Source organism: Gracilinanus agilis, chromosome 2 (genome assembly GCF_016433145.1).
Source record: "Gracilinanus agilis isolate LMUSP501 chromosome 2, AgileGrace, whole genome shotgun sequence".
NCBI classification, from domain to species: Eukaryota; Metazoa; Chordata; class Mammalia; order Didelphimorphia; family Didelphidae; genus Gracilinanus; species Gracilinanus agilis.
Genome location: NC_058131.1, coordinates 343,912,781 through 343,929,402, shown reverse-complemented (window position 1 = coordinate 343,929,402; position 16,622 = coordinate 343,912,781). Strand labels below are relative to the sequence as shown.

At 40.1% G+C, this 16,622-nt stretch overlaps 1 protein-coding gene across 1 annotated transcript in view; it reads left to right on the top strand.

The window, feature by feature from the left end:
- Window positions 1-16,622, top strand: part of PTPRT (protein tyrosine phosphatase receptor type T) — an 846,734-nt gene that overhangs the window by 810,311 nt on the left and 19,801 nt on the right. Inside the window, exons 24-26 of the mRNA XM_044659804.1 lie at window positions 2,243-2,378; window positions 13,370-13,519; window positions 14,549-14,722. Of these exons, the coding sequence (XP_044515739.1) occupies window positions 2,243-2,378; window positions 13,370-13,519; window positions 14,549-14,722 (460 nt within the window). The remainder of the gene's footprint in view (window positions 1-2,242; window positions 2,379-13,369; window positions 13,520-14,548; window positions 14,723-16,622) is intronic.

Genomic DNA, 16,622 nt, shown 5'->3' with positions numbered 1-16,622 from the left:
TTGAGGCCCAAAGAGGGGGAGCTTAAACCTTTCCTCAGTCATACAAGTTAGTGATAGAACCACTACAATACCAGACTCCTCTCCCAGTGTTCTTTCTTTGAGAACCAAATCAGATAAATTAGGATAATACCTAACATAGCACTTCCTTACCTGGATGTAGTTTTTTGGAAGAGGAGACAGATAGAACTTTAAGGACACATAGTCAGGCTAGAGATCACAGTTCATACTCAACTGCTTCTTTAAACAATCTAACTAACTCAAGCTGGATCCCTTGATCCTTCCTGCTCCTTATATTGGAATAGAGGCACTTGGATTACCCCACCAGGATTCTCTGTTCTCTCATGTTCACATTAAGGCCATGACAATTGGGAATAATAAAATTCACAAAGAATAATCAATAACAGTTTTCCCAGGATGATGCAGGCAAGAGCTTTCATCGACAAATTTGCAACTTGCCTGACTCATTCTAACAAAGATGCTATAGGAAAGACAAATTAAGATCAGATCACTAGCACCCGAGCAAACTTACTACTAATTTTTATAAGTTAGTTGGACTGCCTTTAATGAGAAAGGCACACCTGATGCAAGCATACAACTACTTCCAAGCACATGCATAGATATTCACGTTTTCTTGGTCCTGCTATCCTAGAGAGGGAGTGTCATGGGTATACAATATCTGACCTAGAATCAGAAGACCTGAATTTGAATTCTGACTATGGAATTTCCTAACTCTATGCCCTTGAACAAATCCTTAACTTTGCTAAACATTAATTTCTTCATCTCTCAAGGTTAAGAAGAAAAATCCCTTTGTAAATTTTGAAGTGTCCCACCAATATGAGTTATTTGTAATCACCTGTACCACTTTCAAGGTTGACTCAACTAATTCAAGATGCCTGGTTTAGTAGGAGGGTTCCCAACTCTTCTCTCACACCTTTGAAATGAGGACTATTTACTACATGGGACATTGATGAAGACTTTGGGATAGATATTTTTACTTCTCCCTTTTTTAAAGACCTGAAGAGTAATACTAACACATCCTTGCATGTAGCTTCAAAGATGTTACCTCAGCCACATCAGAATTTTCAGATCTAAGTAAACAATTGTAGAGTGTTCTGAGGAGACTCATGGAAAGAGCCAGATGCTTCCTTTTCCTCCCTGATAGGTAAGCTACAGCTCAGTGAGTCCCCAAAGGGGAGTGGGCTTCCCACATTGCAGAAGATAGAGGTCCAATCCTATTCATTTCCAACAATGAAGTTCCACAGCAAATGAAAAATCTATTTTCTGTATGTTGGCTTTTGACAAAACTCTATTGATTCAAGATCATTGAAATGTCCCCATTGGGCAGTATTTCTGGATTTTTATACTCCTTGGCTTTATGACCAGCTTATATTTCTTCTCTTTTCTTTACGCATCCTTTCTGTGTGTATTTCATTTTTACACTGTAGACTCCAGCTGTTTCCCTAAGAGAAGCAAATGAATGTGGACTAAAATTTAGCTAACATGAAAATATACTTAACCTTCTCCCCTATTGTCCAGATGCCTTTCATTTTTATAACCACATTTATTTATGGAAAATGGGTTCCTTGTATCCATGTTTCAGTACAATTAACTCATCAATATAATGATGTTTAAAATCACACTTAGGTCTGAGAAGTCTCTAGTGTGGGAAGTAGGGTCTCATTTAAACTCTTGACATTTTGTGCTTAAGCACTTGTTTGGCATATGTATTGAGTGTCAAAAAAGACTAGGTTAAACTTACCCTCATTTCCACTAGTTTCTGGCTAAGTTTCTCCACTAAGATTCTTCGACCACTTAGCATTCACATTTTGCTGATAGAAAATGAGATGTATTTTTTCCAAGGTCACAGCAATGGAAGGGTGGGGGTGGGGGTGAAAACCTGATTACCATGGAATCCTGTCCTCTAAATGACATTTCCTTTCACTATCAAATATGACAGGCTTTTGTTCCATCCTTCTCTGTCCATATCCTTCTCTCTCCCTCATTTTTTCTCTGCTTTTTTTCTCTTTCCATATGTCTTTCCATTTTTCTCCCACTTGCATACCATGCAAATAGTTCTGCCCTTGTGCTATTATGGCCAAAAGGCTGAGCGTGTATTTATTAAATACTTACCAGACCAGATAATGTGGTAGGTACTAGAATTACAAAGATTTGAATGAGTCTTGCCCTCAAGAAGCTTATAGTCTATGAGATCTAGTAATGCCAAATACATCTTTTCTTCTAGTGCTGGTGCAGGGAGGACGGGTTGTTTCATCGCCATTGATATCATGCTTGACATGGCAGAAAACGAAGGCGTGGTGGATATATTCAATTGTGTGCGAGAGCTCCGATCCCAAAGGGTCAATCTGGTACAAACAGAGGTAAGTTTACTTATATCTATTGGAGATGACAAACCCAGATGCACAATTCAATCTTAGCCTGTGGCCAAGAAATTTCCAGAATGGGGTAAAAATCAACATTCAGAATTGTTGTTTCATCCAAAGAATTGAAGAATCTTACTGAATTCACTCTACAAAGGGGAGCTCACTGGGAGTGGGCAGCCTATTGTAGCCTAGGATTGAGAGTCATAAGACCTAGGATCTAGTACAAACTCTGTTCCTCATGCATGGGGTGCTTTTGTATGAGTCATTTACTTTCTGAAGCTCTTTTACTTTTATCTGAAAAAATGTGAGGATTTCCAAGTGGAATAGAAAGGTAGATATCTACTTCCCTATGGAAGCTTAATGAGATGTGATTAATTTTCTACTAGCAATGAGAAGAAATTACCTGGCCCCACCTAGAATATTTCTTTTCAAAATGATCTATTATTTCTTTCCTTTCTCTAAAAGTCTATGATTTCAAACTATTTTTAAATATGCTAGAATCTTATATAGATGAAGAATGGGCAACAGAAGATACACACACACATACACACTAAATGTTTGCATTAAACTTTCACCTTCAAAAAATTCTTTGAAGGAAAAACAACAGAAAGTTTTTAGAAGGAAAAACATTTTTTTTAAAAATAAGTTTAATTAATTAATTAATTAATTAATTTAGAATATTTTTTCATGGTTACGTGATTCATGTTCTTTCCTTCCTCTACTCTCTCCCCCCTCCTGGAGCTGACAAGCAATTCCACTGGGTTTTACATGTGTCATTGATCAAGACCTATTTCCATATTATTAATATTTGCACTGAGGTGATCATTTAGAGTTTACATCCCCAATCATAGTCCCATCGAACCATGTGATCATGCAGTTGTGAAACACTTTCTTATCATCAGAGCTGTTCAGCAATAGAACTGGGTCCCTGATCTCATGAGGTAATAAGTTCCCCATCACTGAAAATCTCTAGTAAAGTGTTGAGTAACCATCTTCACAAGAAGTTCTCCTGGGGTCTTATTCTGCCTCCCATGCATTCTCATAGATAAAACAAGAATAATTGTATCAAAAGGAGCTCTGTCACAAGGTTATAGGGAGGCTCTGGTAAGACAATGTAGATAAAGTATTTTTGAAAACTTTTATCTGCTGTGCTCAATATCATGACTTAGGAGGCGGCGTAGTGGATGGGGCTCTGGGCTTGGAGTTAGGAAGAACTGGGTTCCAATCCAGCCTAGTGTACTTTCTTTGTGGTTGGCCCTGGACCAATTACTTTATCTCTCCATTCCTCATCTTCCTCATCTTTAGTTTGGGGATGGTAATTATATATAGCACTTTCTTCCCAGGGTTGTTGTGAGGATTCCATGAAACAATATTTGAAAAGTGCTTTGCAAAATTTGAAATGCTATAATATGTTTGCTATTATAATTTACTGAAAGAACACTGGGGATAGGTCCTGTAAGCATAGTTCAGTGGGGCAGTGTGAGGTGGGCCTCATCTCACCATTCTCCGAGAAATTCTGGAAAATATGACTGATCCATCCCTGGGATACTTCAGAGCAAGTTCCACACCAGTGGTGAAATACACCTAAAAACAACAGCACATGGTTAAAAAGCACTCTCTTACTGGATACTGGCATAATAGAACAGAATACAGTTTCCTAAAGTGCCTCATTCAATTTTTTTTTTTAACGAAGGAAAGAAATAGGGAGGAAAGAAAGATGGAAGGAACATTTAATGTTGTTCAGTCATTTCAGTTGAGTCTGACTCTTTATGACCCTATTTGGGGTTTTCTTGGCAAAGATACTAGAGTGATTTGCTACTTGCTTTTCCATCTCCACTTTACAGAGAGGAAAGGGAGGCAAACAGAGTTAAGTGACTTGCCCAAGATCACAAAGCTAGTAAGTATCTGAAGCCAGATTTGAACTCAGGAAGATGAGGCTTCCTGACTCTATCCACTGTGCCATCTGCTTTTCTTCAAAAGAGAACCTAAGCTTTGTGAAACGTGTCATTTTCCTCCACAATCTCATACTACCCCCCCTCAGTTGCCACCACTGCTTATTATAGTTCAAATCTCATTACCTCTCAAATTGTCAGCTACAGTATTCTGTTAGGATTAGGTGGTGTCTCAGCCCTTCTTGTCTCCCTTCTCCATTCTGTCTTGTACACATTGATATATTAAAATTTCCAAAGTAACTCAAGCCAAAGTGGTGCTGAAGAAAGTATGCTGAATTAAGAGACAGAGGAGTTGAGTCCAAATCTCAGCTCTGCCATTCACTACCTGTGTTACCTTGGGCAAATCATGACCTCCCTGGCACTCAATTTCCCCAGATATAAAAGGAACAGTTTGGACTAGTGGAAATCCAATGCCCTTTCCAGCTCCAGAGTTATGATTCTCTGATCCTAGGATGTTAAAAATGTAAACTACTAATTTATGATGTAGCCTGCAATTCCTCTTCATCGGAAGATCTCAGTAGCTCTCCACGAAGATTGCATTCATTAAGTTCCCAGTAGCAACATATGGTGAACCACTGATTAGTTACAGCAGTAGAGACAATACCTAGCTATTAATCAGAGTAAACTGAGTCTATTTAATGCCGATGTGGGGATGTACAGTAGCAGCAAATGTGATGAAAATTCAGGGGGTCTGGAGTCCAAATAAGAAAAGGGTCCCAGAAGAACTCAGCATAAGAAAATGCTTTTTTCACTGATACCTTTTTCTATTGTGAATAATGGAATGTCAGCTACGTTGACTTCTCCAGATCGGTAAAAAGGTGATGATAAAGCATCACACTCCCTTGACCTCTCATTTTCATGGCAAAATTAAAAAGTCCTGTCAGAGACACATAATTACATCGTAGAGTCAGTGATAAAAGACTGAGAGCAGAATTCAGACTGACTTCTGAGAGAACAAAATGGTCTTGCTTGGATTCCATCAGTATGGGAATGCTTGGAGCCCTTGGACATGCACCAGCTTTTTCCAACTACATTGCCAAGAAAGTGCAAGGTTAGAGGCCATTTCATCCATCACCACTTTGCCTTCTCTCCAAACTTCTCCTAGTCATCCCCAGAGAAGACCAGGCTGAGTGCCTTGACTAAACATAATTAAGTTAACTCATTGTTCTTCCTTACTCTCTCAAAATCTTTCTGACTCGAGCTCTATCACTCTATCCACCCCCCACAAATAATATCAGTGGTCTCTAAATTTCAGGATCCTTATTGACCATGGCCTCTGACAGATATCAGCTATGTGACCTTGGGAAAATCAGTTAACTTCCAAGAGCTCATGGCAACTCTGTAAGACAGTTCATTATTAAGGAGTTGCCTATCTGCATCAGTGGAGGGAATTGTTATTGTTCAGCCTTCATTTACAGAGGATAAATGACACCATGAGGTGATGGCTTGACTTGAGCATGAGTTGAATTTAAGTGAAACAGAGTTGCACAAAGTCGTCACTCTTAGTTCACTGACATCAAAGGTCTAGACAAACCACCATCACCACCTCCCCTAACTAGCTGAGGAAATGAAGATACTATTAATTTAACCTAGATCATATACCTCAGAAGTATCAGCAGTAGGATTTGAACTCAGATCTCCTGACACCAATTATAGCACATGAAACATTAAAGCACAGTACCTTTAAGTATACCAAGGCCACACAGATGATGCCTGGCAGAGCTGGAATAAAGCTCTCTACAGATCTCACAGAATCTTAAGTAAATAAAAACTACCTTTCTTGGCTCTCACAACCTTGCCTTGGCCTGAGTTTAGCCCAAAAATAGTCAATGTCGGCAACATCGGTGTGAACTTTAATAGGCAGTGAACAGAATTCTTGCCTTTAGCTTGAGCCACTCAAGATGATATTGATTTGGTTTTACTTTAAGAAAAGAAAAATTAAGTCACAAGAGAGTCTGGGTAAGATCTAGACTGTATTTACACAGTCACTAAATGGTCTGAGTTTTTTAGCTGTTCTAAGTAACTGAGTTCTTCAGGGTTGATCAGATCTGTTTGGCAGTCAATCAGTAAGTAAAGGATGATTGAAAACCATTTTCTGCCCATTTCATCCATCTGTTTCTCTTATCCTTCTAACTATGGAGACAGATGTGTTTGTCAAACATGCAAACAGCCTTCTCTGAGCACGGGAAAAGGAAGGTGTATTTGGAGACAGCAAGTTACCACTACGACTTCCCCTTCAACAATACGCTGAGATCAGTCTATCATCCTCATCTTCATCCCCTTCCTCATCATAATCATCATCTTTATTAACTTACATAAAGCTTGATGGTCATAAAGCACTTAACACCAAGTCCATGAAGCCTACTGGAGGAGTATTGTTATTCCTGTTTTACTAATGAGGAAATCAAGGTTCTAAGAGAGAAAATGATTTGCCCAAAGTCTTGGAGCTATTGAAGATACAGAATCAGAAAAGTCACAAATTGTGTGAGATAGAAGGAAACTTGGAAGGCCTCTACTCCAGTTGGTACCCGAACAAAAATTCCCCTTCACACCACCAAGTAGTCATTTGTCTATAAGCTCTTTGCACTTTACCCTATTAAATTTGGTCTGATTTGATTTAGCCCACTAATCTAGTTGGTCAAAATCTTTGGGGATCTGGTTGCTAAACTCTGAATTATCTGCATATTTGACCAACGTATCATCTCTTCATCTGGGCCACCAATTGGCATGGACAATAGTAGCACAGGGCCATACCTCAGAGATCCCTAGGGCCTTAGAGATCCATTAGAAGCCTCCCTCCTAATGAATATAAGCCATTAAGGACTCCTCTCTGGGTCCTGTCATTCAGCCAGGTCACCTTACTGCCCTGTCCAGTAGCCCAGAACTTATCGACAAGCAGAGAAGGAGAGCCTTTGCCAAATGCTTTGCTATAATCTAAGTATACTATGTCTTCAGCATCCCCCAATCTACCAGTCTAATTATCCTGTCAAAAAAGGAAATGAGGTTAGTCTGGCATGACCTGCTCTTGATGAAGCCATGCTGGTTTTTAGTGATCACTGCTTCCCTTTCTGAGAGCTCATATATCATTCCCTTAATAATGTTCTAGAATTTTACCAGGAATACAAGTCAAGCTTACTAGTCTTCAGGGTTTAGGTTTGGGGCTTTTTATTTTTTTTAATTTGTTCTCTTCTCTTTTTCAATAAATTGAGACAATATGTGCCCTTCTCTAATGCAGCATAATCTTTCAGGAGCCATATTTGCCAATGATTGCTGAACAAGACGGAATGCAAACTCATGTCTCCGGATAGCTGATCTTGTGTATCTTGGGCTGTGTACCTCCTATGGCATCATTTTCCTGTATACAGTTGTCACAAGGTTAAAGGATTTAGAGAGACAGTCCCCCCCACCCTCCTTATGACACCAGCACTTGGCACAATGCCTTGCATGTAGAGGCCATCTAGTATGAGCCTCTTATTTTGTAGATGAGGGACCTGTGAGGTTAAGTAGCTTTCCCAGGTTCAAATATCTAGCAAGTTCTAGAGTTGAGTCTTGAGCAGAACTCTCCTGTCTTCCATTCTGGTGGTCTTTTTTGTCTACCATGATCCTACATATACTTCCTTTCTCTCATTAAAAAAAGTTTTATTATGACTTTTAAAAAGATATCTGCTGCTTCCTGATGTGACTATCCCTCTCCCCTCTCACCTAATCGAACCATCTCTTTTAACTAATAGGTACAGTTAAACAAAACAAACCACTCTATGGCCACAGCTGAAAATATGTGCCTTGTTTCTCACCTGAAGTTCACTACTTCCCTGCTGAGAAATGGGAGACGTGATCTACCATCAGTCCTCCAAAATTATGACTTGGTTGCTGCATCAATCATAATCAAAAGTCTTTCAGTGTTGTTTTCCTTTGTAGCCCTCAGACTGTTTTCCTGCCTCTACTTACCATCACTCAGCATCAGTAGATACAAGTCTTCTCAAGTTTCTTTAAACATTTTTGTATTCTTATATGTAATGACATAATAACAACACATATTATTCAGATACAAATCATTCAGCCATTTCTCAGTTATTGGAAACACTCTTTGCTCTCAGTTTTTCTTCATGAGACTCTTTGCCTATTCCTAGAATTAATCCTTTGTTGAGTCTTCCTTTCTATCTGCCTTCCAGGACCTCTCCCCAGGCATACAGAGCCAGCATTTAGAAGAACAAAGAGAGAAGTTGTCTGAATCTAACCTGTGGAACTCAAGTGGGAAGAGTAGGCTAGGAGGGGTTTAAGTATCACAGCTAGGACTGCCAGTCCTCTCTGCAGGGTGTGAGGCAACATAATGGGCAAGTTGCAGGGTCTGGGGTAAAAAAAGACAGAAAATAAATATGCTTGTATCTCTATCACAAGATTAGAAATTCATGCATCTAGAACCAGAAAGAATCTCAAAGGCCATTTAGTCCAACCCCCTCATTTTACTCATGAGAAAAACAAAGCAGGAGGAGTACAAGTGATTTAAGTGTTTAAGGTTACATATTAATAAACATTAAAGACTTGATTTGAACCCAGGTCCTGTGATTCCAAAGCTATTGCCATTCTTCACACTACCATATACCTCTGAATTCAGGATTCTATAAAGATGATCTTATTTCAGAGGTTAGGGGTATCTCTTTAGGCTAGTATCATTCTCCAAGTCAAGGAACATTTTGTTTCTTACTCCTCATGTGTCCATGAATAGGCGCCTTCCTACAACAAAGAGGGCATGGGATCCTCCCTCTCTTTGCTCTGTAAGTTCACCGGTCTTAAAGATCAGTAACCCCAGTATCTAATACCAGCCTCCGAACCCCAGGAGAGTAGTGGCTGTCTCTAACATAGATATCCTTTCCAGATGCACAGAAGTCTGGAAAGCCAATGCATTAAGTAGAAATGTCTTGCCCATGTCCTGAGGCTAGCCATCTTCACATCTCTTCCTCCAAGTGTGTGGGAAAGACCCAATTACAATTCAGAAGGTGTGGGGCATACAGCATTAGAGCAGAAGGAGTTGGGCACTCTAAGGCATATTTCTACAAAAAGTAATAGTAGTAGCTCATATTCCTATAGCCCTTTAAGATTTGCATGTCAAAGTATGAGCATCCCTCTATAAAAGATGAAGAAACTGAGATCAGAGCACATGTACATCTGGAAGGTTGTGGTCTCTTGAGCAAGAGGAGAGTAACCAGGATTGGGCAGGAACTAGAGACCATGCCATAGGAAGAAAGAAACCTTACGGAGATCTCTTTATCATTATTTATCATCTCTAATAATCTTATAAGGACAGTTTAGTTGATAAGGAAATAAGGACAGGACAGGGGCATTGTCTTTTACTTCATGCTTCCAGCTCTGGCTCCAGGAGCATGGAGTTTATTATATATATTTCAAGACTCATTTCACACAAAAGAACCCACCCCCCTCCCCGAAACTTTGCAGATGCGCAGAAGTTACAAATTATGTCACATCAAAACACAAAACATTGGCTTCAGAATAGACCAAGGCCAAGGCTGAATTTTGACTAAGTTCTTATCAGAAAGCCAAGTTGGGGAGGATCTTGGCCTTGGCTATAACAGGCAGCAGCATTCCTTGCTGTGTCAACAGTGTTAACTTTAAATTCAGGTTTGATGGGAACTTAAAGCTTTTCAATAAGGCCACAATACTTTTCAACAAGAAATCACAAGGATCACAAAAGGGGTCAAAAGAGGAGTCTCAGATTTTTATCTATTCTCTTATTGGCTTCCCACAAAACCGGAAATATTTACCATGGAGAAAAAACATACTGGGGAAGGAGAGACAATAGACCTGTCTATAAGCATTTGGAGGGCTTTATGAAGCCTAGCTGTGGGAAAAGTCTTGGATCTGGACTGAGAGGACCTCAGTTAAAATCTCTTCTCAGATACTTACTACCTATATGAACTTAAGGAAGTCACTTACTTTATATGGGCCTCAGTTTATATATCTGTAAAATGGGAAGGATAGACTACATGGGCAAACTCTGAGGATCCTTTTAATTTTGCATCTATAACTCAGGAGACAGAACTAGGGTAGAAGGCAGTGACAGAGAAACAGATTTGCTATCAATGTTAGGAAAAAGTTCTAAGAGTTTAGGATCAGAGATTTAGAACTATTAAAGATCCTACAAGGCATTGAGCCCAATCCCTCCATTTCACAGATGAAGAAAAGGAGGACCAGGGTGGCAAAGTTATTTGCCCAGAGTGACTTAACTAGTTAATTGCCTGAGGTTAGACTTGAACCCAGTGCCCTACTCATTGCATTAGACCTGCCCCCCAATGAAATGGGTTTTCTTGGAATAGTACAGGATGGGCTCTGTTTGCACTAGAAGTCTTAAAGGAAAAGCTATATGGTCACTTGTCAGGAATACTATAGATATTATTCAGGTAAAGCTTTTACTAGATGGCTCCTGAGATCCCTTCTTCTCTAAGTCTTTGAGTTAAGTTACTTCCCTAGAGGAAGAAGGCAAGAAGCATTCACTAAGTACCTTCTATGTGCCACACACCATGTCATGCTAAGCACTTTACAAATATTATTTCATTTGATCCTCACAGTAATCCTGGGAGATAGGTGCTATTATTATCTGTATTTCACAATTGAGGAAACTGAGACAAGCAGAGGTTAAGTGACTTTCCTAGGGTCACACAGCTAATTGGTATCCAAGGCTATATTTGAAGTTGGCTTCCTGATTCCAAGCACACATCCAGTGTGCCATCTAGCTGCCATGGTCATGGAGTTAGTGTCAGAACTGAGACTTGAATCTAGGTCTCCTGACTGAGTTACAGTATGTTTTCCATTTTATCAGGCTATCTCATTAAGCCTGATCAATGTCCTTACTACATTCTAGGAATATCTCTTCTTACAGAGCCAGGACTATGGACCTAGAATAGGAATACCCCTTTCTCATATAACAAAATTCCTTAATCTCTGGCCTTTTTCTTTTTCTGTACTGCATGCAAATATCCCATATGTTTCAAATCATCTTTATTTTCTCAATCCCAACATTTTCTCCTCAAGTTTATGTCACCCAAGTTTATGTCACCCAAGATCTAGGATTCTAGATCAAGAATGAGAAGGGTCCTCAGAGGCCATGTAGACCTGCCCTCTCATTTTAGAGATGAAGAAACTTTAGCACACATAGGTAATACCATGGGCAAGATTTGAAACCAAATCCTCTGACTTCTAATCCAATACTTTCTCTCTCATAACAAGCATCCTCTCATCACATCCAATGAGAAAGACATATTAGCTATTAAATATGTACACATTGATTTTTCTTATGAGTTCAATAAGTTTCCATCAACAAGAATGATCCTTGTCACTTGCATCATAAAGGGATAGTTTTGGACAATGAGCAATACACATCAAACCTCATATACTCATCAAATTGGAAGGACTCTTAGAGATCATCTAGTCCTGTGATGGTGATCCTATGGCACATGTGTCAGAGATGGCATACATAGATCTCTCTGTGGGCATGCATTCCAAGGACCCAATGCCCAAAGGACCCAGTGCACCTGTTCCTGAAGCATAGAGTTTGCCAGAGTTCTTAACTAGAAAGTCAGAGGGAGGCACAGCTGGGCTGCTCCCCTTTCCTTCACCCCAAGAATCCCTTGTAGGACAAGATTGCTCATCCCATTCAAAATACAATGGTCTCTTAATTACCTTTGCCCTGAGTGAGACAGAAACAACTTATGTCTTTACTATCAGAGGCAACCAGTGTCTTTACTATACAAAGTATTTTTGGGATTTGGGGATGCAACTGTATTTTTAAAATGTTTAAAACTGTAGTCTAGTGATTCCGGAATACATTTTATGAACCTGAAGCTAAGCTTTGCTATTCTACAGCTCCCTTCCCCAATTTCTTTCACAAGCAAATTTGGGCTTAATTTGCATTCTTCATTCCCTCATTTCTTACTAGCCAGTTCCATTTACATTCGAAGGAGTGCCTACCTGAGGGAGAACAGGTGGGCTAGAAGCTCTGGAAAACACAATAGTGGCTTGTCAGAAGTAGCAATTCTCTCTGCATCCTGATTAAAACCTGACTTCAACCCTTGACCATTTGCTACAAAGGATACTTTATAGGATACCCACCTCAGGAAGGCTAGAAGTTGATGAGGTGAATGTGGCAGAATGATGTCATTTAACCTGAGGGTTATATTTTCCTGTAAATAAAGGATTTTCCTGTAAGTTGGGTCTTTTTTGCTTTTTTTTCTAGGTTTGAGGGGATCATAACTCATTTAAATAGAGGGGAGCAGAGTGCTTATACTCCTCACCTCTCCCTCTCCCTCTCCCCAAACCTGACTACATCACTCACTCTCCTAGCCAGCAGTCCAATGGCAGTGCTTCCTCCCTCCCCTGGGTGGAGTAAGAGGGGAGCAGGGCATACCTGGCATTCCATCACTGGTCTAGTCCTACCTGTCACCCAGCCTCCCCTCTCCAGCATTTGACAGGTAGTCACTGCTGCATAAGACAAACATGGGCTAAGCACTAAGAGGTTTTGTGTTCATTAATCTTATTAGAGGGAGAAACTTATTATAATTAGTTTTACAAATATTTTCTGTCAACAAATGTTCCCAATCTCAATGGTTATTGAATTGTAACTGAGACAAAGCACAATGAAAAGATGTATCTTGTAAACCATCCATGTCACCAATGATAAATTGTGTGTGAAAAATGTGGTATAAGGAGCACTAGATTTGAAGTTAGGCAACCTGAGTTCAAATCCTTTTCTCTTCTTTGTTGCCAATGTTGTAGTAAATGGCTTCTGTTCTCTGGGCCTCAGTAAAATAAAGAAATTGGACTAGAAGACAAACTTAAATGTCCTTCTAATTCTATATGCCAACAACCATAGACTATGAACTATGTGTGCATTTCTCATTTTAGCCCAAGTTCTCACTTAATTCAATATCACCTACATGGCAAAAGTGATTTCCTACTTGGGTTTCATTGAGTTAGGTCATGAGGGGCTGTTTCACATGTCGTATCTTTCCTTGGGCTTGGCAGGAGCAGTATGTGTTTGTCCATGACGCCATCTTGGAGGCCTGCCTTTGTGGCAACACTGCCATTCCTGTGTGTGAATTCCGGTCAATATACTATAACATCAGCAGACTGGATCCACAGACCAACTCCAGCCAAATAAAAGATGAATTTCAGGTAAGAGCTGATAGCATTTTGTTTACCAACCATGAGATGAATTCATTTGGTCATGCGTATTTGGGCAAGGACATATGTGCTCCAACCCCAACAAGAGGCCAGGGTACAGATTCATGCTCAATTTGCTTTACATTCAATAATATTACCATATCAGATTTCATGAGAGCTAATTCTTCTGAGAACTTTCAAAGTTTAAAATCCTAGAAAAGATGCATTCTGGAGCCAATAATCAACAACACATATCTTGACAAAGGCTAGCTAAGATCTAGGCTCTTATCCATGAGTAGGGAAGAACCACCAACAAATCCATCTGTTGTAGTTATGTGACCTTTCTGTTTTCAAATATAATCATTCATGTGTTATAACTAAGAAATTTCCTAGCTAGAAACCAAGATCAGACAATATTTTTGCATAATTGGGCTCATGGTCTAAGCATTGGGTCTATTGGGGCTTAACAGATGATTTATTTTTTAATGGAATTTGAACAAGACCTAGGCAAATATATAGTAACACCATCTCATTCCAAGCATGTGGGAAGTTGAGAGAGGAGAAGCATTTGTAAAATATCAACTTGATCAGAGGAGTCTTTAATGGTAAAAGAAAGAGAAAAAGGGAAGGTAGGTGACTCAGTGGATAGAGAACCAGGCCTGAAGAGGGGATATTCTGGATTTAAATCTGCCCTAACACACTTCCTAGTTGTGTGACCCTGAGTAAGCCACTTAACCTCAGCTGCTCAGCCCTTACTGCTCTTCTTCCTTGGAACCAGTTGATTCTAACATAGAAGATAAGGGTTTAAAAAGGGGGGAGGGGTTAAAAAAAAAAGCTGGGGGAAGACAGGAGAGGACCCAGAGAAGGAAGCAACAAACTTCCTTTGGAAAAGGAGCATACAGCATGTGGTGAGCCATAGATGTGAAGAGAGCCCATCATGGATCTCCATTCTTGGGATTCCATTTGTTATATCAGTTAGCTGATGACCTTTGCTCAGTCTGGCTGCGATTTCTAAATATTTTTTATAATCACCCCCCACAGACCCTCAATATTGTGACACCCCGTGTCCGGCCAGAAGACTGCAGCATTGGTCTCCTGCCAAGGAATCATGACAAGAACCGAAGCATGGAGGTCCTGCCTCTTGATCGCTGCCTCCCCTTCCTCATCTCTGTGGATGGAGAATCGAGCAATTACATCAATGCAGCACTAATGGATGTAAGCAGATTTCTAGCTAATCCCCTTTGCCCTTCTTCATGCAGGCTGGATTGGCCAGGCCAGATGGTTGGGGCCACCAGTGGAACCTTGATCCTCTTGGATAACATTTGTGAACTGAGTCCTGTCCTCTGTCTCCTGAAGAGGTCCTACTTCTGTGAGAGGTTACCTTACTGGTTGGGAAGCCATTTCTAAATTCTCTACCCATCACGTGGCATACAGGATGTAAGGCTCTTATGGCCTTGTCAATGGAGTCCAAACTTGGATAGATCCTATCAAGTTTTATGAATAGACCTACTGATGAACTACTATGTGTCTATCATCCCAGCCTAGCTCAGGTCAGAGAAACTTCATCACTAGAGTTCGCCATCAGGTCATAAATCTTTTTGTCTGTAGATACTCATGACCATGGAGAGCACCATTCATGAAAATGCAGATCTTTTGAAATATTAAAGAAAAGTTCTGGATAACAAATAATCCTTTTGATTCTGTGCCTTGGTTGGTTCTGATCATTGGCACCTCGGTTGCAAGGTCCTGGCTTTTTCCCATCTCTGGCACTATCATTCTTGGGAAAGCCATGCTTTAACAGCTCAGGATTGTCATTTGGTTTTTGGTAAGCCTGGTATCATAGAAAGAGCCCCTAGAATAGGAGCTGGGACAGCTAGCCCCTATATAGCCACCTTCAGCAAGAAGCTTTTCCTCCTACCTCTTAATGTTAATATATTCCCTCTGAGATGAGTTCCAATTTATCCTGAATACAGTCTATGTGTCTCCCCCTGTTGAATTGTGAACTTCTTGAGAGAAGAGACTATTTTTCCCTTTCTTTTAATCCCCATCTCTGTACAATGCCTGGAATATATCTTTGCTTGCTGATTTGATTTGACTTGCCACTAATTGTGTGACCCTAATCAAGTCACTTACCTCTCAATGACCTTCAATTCTTTCCTCTGTGAAATGAGAATCTCATCTCTCCCCTGCCTCCTTTGCAGAGGTGTAATAAAGGTTCAAATGAGCAAATGGAGGAAAGGTGTTTCCATAAATCCTAGCTGGTTAAGAGTAAGGAATTCTTCTCCAAGCATCAGCCCTCTCTCTTGGGAGCTTCATTGCCAGGGGCTATACAGAGCCTCTTCCAGACTTGTTGTCAAAGCTGTGATCAGCCTTAGCTTAATATTCCAAACCTCCTTTATTCTAAAGCAGTCACAGAAGCTTCCTTGACAGATCATCCTCAGCTTGCCTTACAGGTAATCAGTGAGGCATTTGTCGCCACTACTACAAGATGTCCTGAATTTAACTGAATCATAAGTTTGGACCACAGCTACATATTTTTCTACCTGCTTCCTTGTGTCCACTGGCAGGGTTCATGATTATACTTATATAGTTACATAATGTCATTCATAGATAAGATCATGAACTGTAAGATGAAAGAGACCTTTGAGGTCCAGAGAGATGGACAGATCTTCCAGAGGTCTCAAGGATAAGAAGAGGACTGAACCAGAATTGGAACTTACATTCTCTTCATTCCAGTTCATTTTTTCCATGGAACCATTGTTCTTTCCAGCCTATGTCATACATCTAGTTGTTTGGGAAACATCTGGATTAGCGCTGAATCTCACAGCATCCATATAGATGTTTGGTACCCAGAGCTGGGCTTGTGTGTATTAATGTATTCTGAGAAAACACTTCCCTCCCATTGCTTCTTTTCTGCACACCACCCTTATCTAGCTCCTCCTTTATACCCCCAATACCTTTACCCTACTAGTCAAACTTTGCTCCTAGTCAAACTTTACCTTGAAAGCCTATCTTGCTGGCTCTTAGCCCATTATTCAGGAGTTTATGAAACTTCCAGAGGTCGAATGAAGACCAGAGGCTTGGCAGATGCTAATTTTATTCACTTTGCCCATAG